Source organism: Theobroma cacao, chromosome 9 (genome assembly GCF_000208745.1).
Source record: "Theobroma cacao cultivar B97-61/B2 chromosome 9, Criollo_cocoa_genome_V2, whole genome shotgun sequence".
In the NCBI taxonomy this organism is placed as follows: Eukaryota; Viridiplantae; Streptophyta; class Magnoliopsida; order Malvales; family Malvaceae; genus Theobroma; species Theobroma cacao.
Window position 1 is genome coordinate 37,842,435 of NC_030858.1, and position 5,744 is coordinate 37,848,178.

General features: G+C 34.9%; 1 protein-coding gene across 2 annotated transcripts; it reads left to right on the forward strand.

Annotated features, from left to right (window-relative positions):
* On the forward strand, positions 76 to 4,631 carry LOC18590952 (lactoylglutathione lyase). 2 transcript variants are annotated; one of them, XM_007016792.2, is made up of 9 exons: positions 76 to 154; positions 443 to 565; positions 641 to 702; positions 884 to 944; positions 1,104 to 1,183; positions 1,296 to 1,366; positions 1,971 to 2,060; positions 3,237 to 3,359; positions 4,263 to 4,631. In XM_007016792.2, exons 2-8 carry the CDS (start codon positions 470 to 472, stop codon positions 3,335 to 3,337), a joined length of 561 nt encoding a protein of 186 aa, XP_007016854.1. In that variant the 5' UTR covers positions 76 to 154; positions 443 to 469; the 3' UTR covers positions 3,338 to 3,359; positions 4,263 to 4,631. The 2 variants fall into 2 exon arrangements, with proteins under 2 accessions (XP_007016854.1, XP_017984012.1); XM_018128523.1 differs by lacking the exon at positions 76 to 154 and adding an exon at positions 164 to 312.

Here is a 5,744-nt window from a genome sequence, read left to right on the forward strand (position 1 = left end):
ATATATATATATATATATATATATATATATATATATATATATATATATAAAAAGAAAAGCTTTAGTATTGGATAATCCAGCATCTATAAATCCATTGAGCAAAGCATAGCCACAGCCCACTCCTTCACTCTCACCAACTCATAAAAATTCGAAGGTAAAAAAATGTCTTTGTTAATGTCAAAAAATATGGCTTTGTTTTCGATCACCGCCGCATTATCTCGATGTTCTCTGCTTCATCTAACCAGACAACCTTGCTTATCACCTTCTTTACTTTCATTTTCTTTCATTTCAAAACAAACCCATCAACCAAAGGTTTTAACTTTTTTAAAACAAGCAAAATGATCATTGACAGTGTCATTTAACATCTGAACTGTAGAACCCAACTCTTAAAACATCTTCTTTTTAGTAATTTGATCGAAAAGTTTGGATTTTTATTTTGTAGGATCGAAACCGATTTAGGTTGTATTCAATGGCATCATCGGACTCGAAAGAATCAGCTGCTAATAACCCTGGACTTCAATCTACCCCTGATGAAGCCACCAAAGGCTATTTCATGCAGCAAACTGTAATTTTTTTTTTTTTTGGGTTTGAATATGATTTTAAGGAATTTATGTTCATGGGGTTTGTTTTCTTATTGCAGATGCTTCGAATTAAGGATCCAAAAGTCAGTCTTGATTTTTACTCTCGTGTATTAGGCATGTCGTAAGTTATTCTTCACTTTCCCTTTACTTTTTTTTTTTTAATTTGATGTAAATTCTGTTGGTATTTGTTCTCCTTTGTTATATAATTTGATTGAATTGATTCTTGTACTCGTGCTTTGGTTTGTCATGTAATCTATTAAAGCTTAATATGAGCTTATAGTTTTTACGTTTTATCTTTTCAGGTTGCTTAAGAGGATAGATGTTCCAGAATTGAAGTTTACCTTGTACTTTTTGGGCTACGAGGTAAAATCCATATAATTACATTGCAAGAAGTAATCTTGTATAAGTCTTTGCTCTTAGTGGCGTATTGTAGTATTTTTTCTATTCATTCTTCGTATTAGGCCTCACCATTTTGGTAATAATAATGATGTTGATTCTAGATGCATATTTCCTTTGCTATAGGATGTTGCATCAGCTCCAAGGGACCCAATTGATAGAACAGTTTGGACCTTTGGAAAACCAGCAACAGTTGAACTGACGCAGTAAGAACACATTATTATTATCATTATAGTTTTTAATCAAGTCCTCTTTTTGTGTTTATAAAGTCATCATTCTTGTGCCTTATCATGTTTAACAGTTTAATGCTTCCTACAGTAATTGGGGTACTGAAAGCGACCCTGACTTCAAAGGATATCACAATGGCAATTCAGATCCTCGTGGCTTTGGTATGAATAGATTTGCCTCCTTTGTAATGTTTATTTCTTCTAATATTTGGTTCAGAAATCAGAGAATTAGACAATTTTGATGGCATATACCATTCATTTGTTGTGCCTTATAAAACCCCAAAAGGCTCTTATTCGGTGATACTGATGGGGAAAAACAATATATCTTCATACTGTGGTACTAATCTTCATTGAGGTGCATTTGTTTAGGTTTATCTCATATGTGGACACCATCTTGTGTTGTTATTGCAATATTGGTTTTTATTGGTTAGGATTAACTGAATTTATTCACCCATGGATTTCTTATGATTTGTCAACCCTACACAGTAGGAAAGGCTTTGTTTGGTGTTTGTTATTGTAATGTCTTATGATTTTCTACTTCAAATAAGTGTAGTTTAAAATATCCCCATTTGGTTTCAATTAACCGGCTGGCTTGTCTTAACAACCATGCTGTAATTGATCAAGCAGTTGCTGCTTCTGGGTGGATTCACTTCCCAATCTGATAGAAGAAAAGAGTGTTGACTTTTATCTGTTCTAAATGTGTGGGTTCTTTAGATGAGGAGTTTTTGGGATATTTAGGTACTAACTGTGCTTTTTTCCTTTTCAGGGCATATTGGCATTACCGTGGATGATACACGCAAGGCATGTGAGAGATTTGAACGCCTCGGAGTAGAGTTTGTCAAAAAACCGGATGATGGTAAGCCATTTCACTTAGATTATAGAATTTATTAAGAATAATACGATGCCTCGATGGATATTATGATTTCCGTATAAGTTTTGGGTGGGGGTTGCTGGTATTGAGAGCTGGTAGTTTGCTAGACAAATTGTGACATTGTCTTTTGAGGAAATTAATAAATTGTTAAGGTAACTCATCACATCAGCATAACTTAGGTGATTTGAAGCTTGAGGTTGGATAGAGATTTTGAGTTTGAGCCGAAGTGCCCACACTTAGTCCCCAAAGGAGAAAAACTAATGAGGGATGATAATTTAGGTCTAAAATGATCTGTAAGTCTTCAGATAATGTGAGAACAGGACAGAGAGAAAAAGTAAAAATGCAAAAACAGTTATGCATATATCTCTTTGTAACCAAAATTATTCATAATGTACTCAAACAAATGTAGAGAGACATAGCTCACCAAAAGGACAGTTAAAGTGCTCATTGTCTTCAAGGAATGATAAAGAATCAGAAGGGAGCGTTCTCTACTTATGCAGCTAAAATCCTCTTCTTGACCTGCCAAATAGGATAGTTCTCTGAACAGGCTTGGGCTGTGTGCAGTTTGCCTATTTTCTTTGATAACATTCTTGTATCCTTCAATTGACACACAAGTCAAACGGTCACCCTACCAGTGGTATCCTTTTCATGCTAAGAACAATTACTAGTGTTATTCTTACACATGATGCAATTGGTTATGGTGTATTTGTATGTATCAACTTACTTACATAATCCAGCATTACTCCAAGGTTCAATTCTTTGCTTACCCAGATTGAGGAGCATTGTTTACTTACTTGGAAGCAGATATTTACTCAATTTATAGTAGGATTACACTTTCCCACATTTTGATTTCTTGGATAGCGGGAGCCCCTGTTGAGGTGCTACTGCTATCAAAATACTAGGAATATGTGTCACCCTGTGCACTCATTTTATCAGTCATTTAAAGTTACTTTAATGAGATGTCTGAATTAGTTGCAAACTTGTATTTGGTTTCGTGAAGTAAAAGCACTGGTTGGCATTGAAAGGGTCTATTTTGAGCAATATTAACCTGTACTTACAAGGCATGAATGAGAACTGCAAAAGCCTCCAAAATATTTCTTTTGAGTTTTAACCTTTTAAAATTGCTTCTACTCATGCCTAATCTATCAATCTGTTATGCAGGCAAGATGAAAGGAATTGCATTCATTAAGGATCCTGATGGTTACTGGATTGAAATCTTTGATTTGAAAACTATTGGAGAAGTAGTTAGGGGTTGGGCTTGAGTTAATGCATCAGAAACTTCAGGTAGCTTTTAAGTTTTTGCTCTGTCTCTTCTGTCAAAACTAGGTCCACTTATGATTGACTTAATAATCTCAGTGAAAGCTATGATTAGTTTGATTCTTGTCAGCCACTGCCTTTATATGATGGACGTTGTGACTTGTTCTCAAAGCCATACTGCTTGAGTGTCTGTGACAATATTTACATTTTACAATTTTGGTAAAAGCAAAGATATATTTCTGATTTTCAAGTTGATTAATTGTGTTTGGTGTGTCGGAATCCATTAAGTATCAGTTTGCAAGGAGAATATTTCCAGAGAGAGTCAACAAAGTTCTTTGATGCTGGAATATGTATTTCTGCTATCTGGGGGCATGCATTAAGTTATAGGGCATGGGATATGGGGTCTTACCCATGGGAAATAAGAGTTACCAAATGGTATTTGATTGTTTACCACATATGATGTGCAAGTTTTATTCGTTTGAAGATATATGGTCCCTATTGCTGTATTTAAATTAAGTTTTTATTTTAGCTTTAAATTCAGATGACATAACGTTATAGGAAATCATCTTAATGGTTTGGCCAGAAAGAATCACCATAATGAAGCTAGCATGAATGGAAATTCATACCTAAAACCTTTCTTAACAACTGAAGAATTTATTTTTTTGGCCAATTCTGAAAAGATACCACTTGATATTTCTCTTCCACTACTTTTACCCTGGTGCGGCTTATCCATATGTCACCCACACCTGATTGAAATCAACAGTTATGGTACTGCACCTGGTGACCCCCCTCCGGATTTCTTTCTTGATCTTGAACTTTGTAGACATAAATAGTGAAATGGGGGGTGGTATGAATGGTTGTTCCTATTGCTTAGTATTTCTCTCTGTAGATCATTGCAAGTCAATCTGATACATATCGGTGTTGATGCAGGAAACAGGGTTCCACATTGTCTCAGTTTCAGTCTGTATCCCAAGACATCATTTCTTCTGCTTTTCCAGATCATCTCCAGCGTGGACCTCTGCCCCCCTTCCCCCCCATCCATGGAAATCTCAATAAAAGCAACAGTGTGTTTCCGGCGTGTTTTCTCCTGCTTGTCATTGTCAACTACTTCAAACAGAATACTGGGAATTCTTTTTTTTTTTTTGAAAAGTAGAATAATGGGAATTCTTAACTGTGGCTTTTTAAATTGTTGGTTTTCTGAAACCAGAGTGAACTTTTTAGACTATTCTAGCCGTTTTGTATGAACTGTTTCAAGCATTACCATAAAGCTCAGGTCAATCTCTCCAGGCCTTTTTCAAACTTAAGTTTGAACAATGTGACCATGGGAAAGTTAGTGTTTGCCAAGTCAAGCCATGAAAGCAGATAAACAGAGTGGGGGATGGTACAAAAACTTCAACCATTGAATCATGCATGATGGGTTTTCTTTGGTTTTTTCAAAACTTGGATTCAAGGATTGGTACTTCAGGTTTCAAACATCATTTGCAATATCGAGGAAAATGGAATTCTATAGTATAATCTCGTTGAAATATGAAGGTTAGTTTAGTTGTAAACATCAACCCTGCCTGCTATAATCTTCCAACGCTCACACTTCAAAAAAAGTGATGGCTCCATTTGGCTCATGGTTTCCAATTCAAGAGTTGTTTAACGTGGAGTTGGTTTGGATCTTTTGCATGCAATAAAGTATTCCCATAACTCATTATAATTTTCACTAGTTAATCCATATATTTCATTGTCAATGATAGAAAAAGTGAATGCAAAAAACGGGATAAATGGGTAACAAAACAATTATAAATAGCATAGATTCAACTTGTTAACACTGATAGAAAAAATAAATGTAAAAAACCTGACAAACAGGTAATTGCATGGAGACTGGATTGAAACTAAACAGGATGACCTTAAATAATGTGGATTTAACTAAAATGGATCAAGATAATCTTAAACAACACAAAACATACAAACCCAAACAAAATAAACAACTTGATCAAAAGTTAACCCATCCAAATTGGGCTTTTTCCTTGAATGTTTTCATCATTGATAATGGTGAGATTACCAAGATTCAATTATTAATTCAATCATTGTTAAAGTAACTTTATCAACTAAACTAGTTGACACTAGAAAGAGGGAAACTGTTTAAACCTCTTACTAGTTGTAATCTTAGCATCAACAACGGGGAGGTTAAGTTCTAAAGCAGCTGTAAAGCCATATATTGCCATCTTTCCAAGGCCATATCCAAAGAAGAAAGAAAGGGGGAAAAGATAATTCTTTTATACGTTGACAACAGATCATCTATTCATTTGAAAAAAACAAAGGTTGCAAAAATGAAAAATTAATTGTTTTTTGAGTGTCAGTCTGTCAGTAGGTACCACACTCTTTTGACCGTCACTAGAAAAGACATTCCTGGAAATGCTTTTC

Coding starts and splice junctions, on each gene's coding strand:
- LOC18590952 (XM_018128523.1), top strand. CDS start 175: ATGTCAAAAAATATGGCTTTGTTTTCGATCACCGCCGCATTATCTCGA. Junction 566..640: donor GCTATTTCATGCAGCAAACT/GTAATTTTTTTT, acceptor TTCTTATTGCAG/ATGCTTCGAATTAAGGATCC. Junction 1,184..1,295: donor GCAACAGTTGAACTGACGCA/GTAAGAACACAT, acceptor TGCTTCCTACAG/TAATTGGGGTACTGAAAGCG.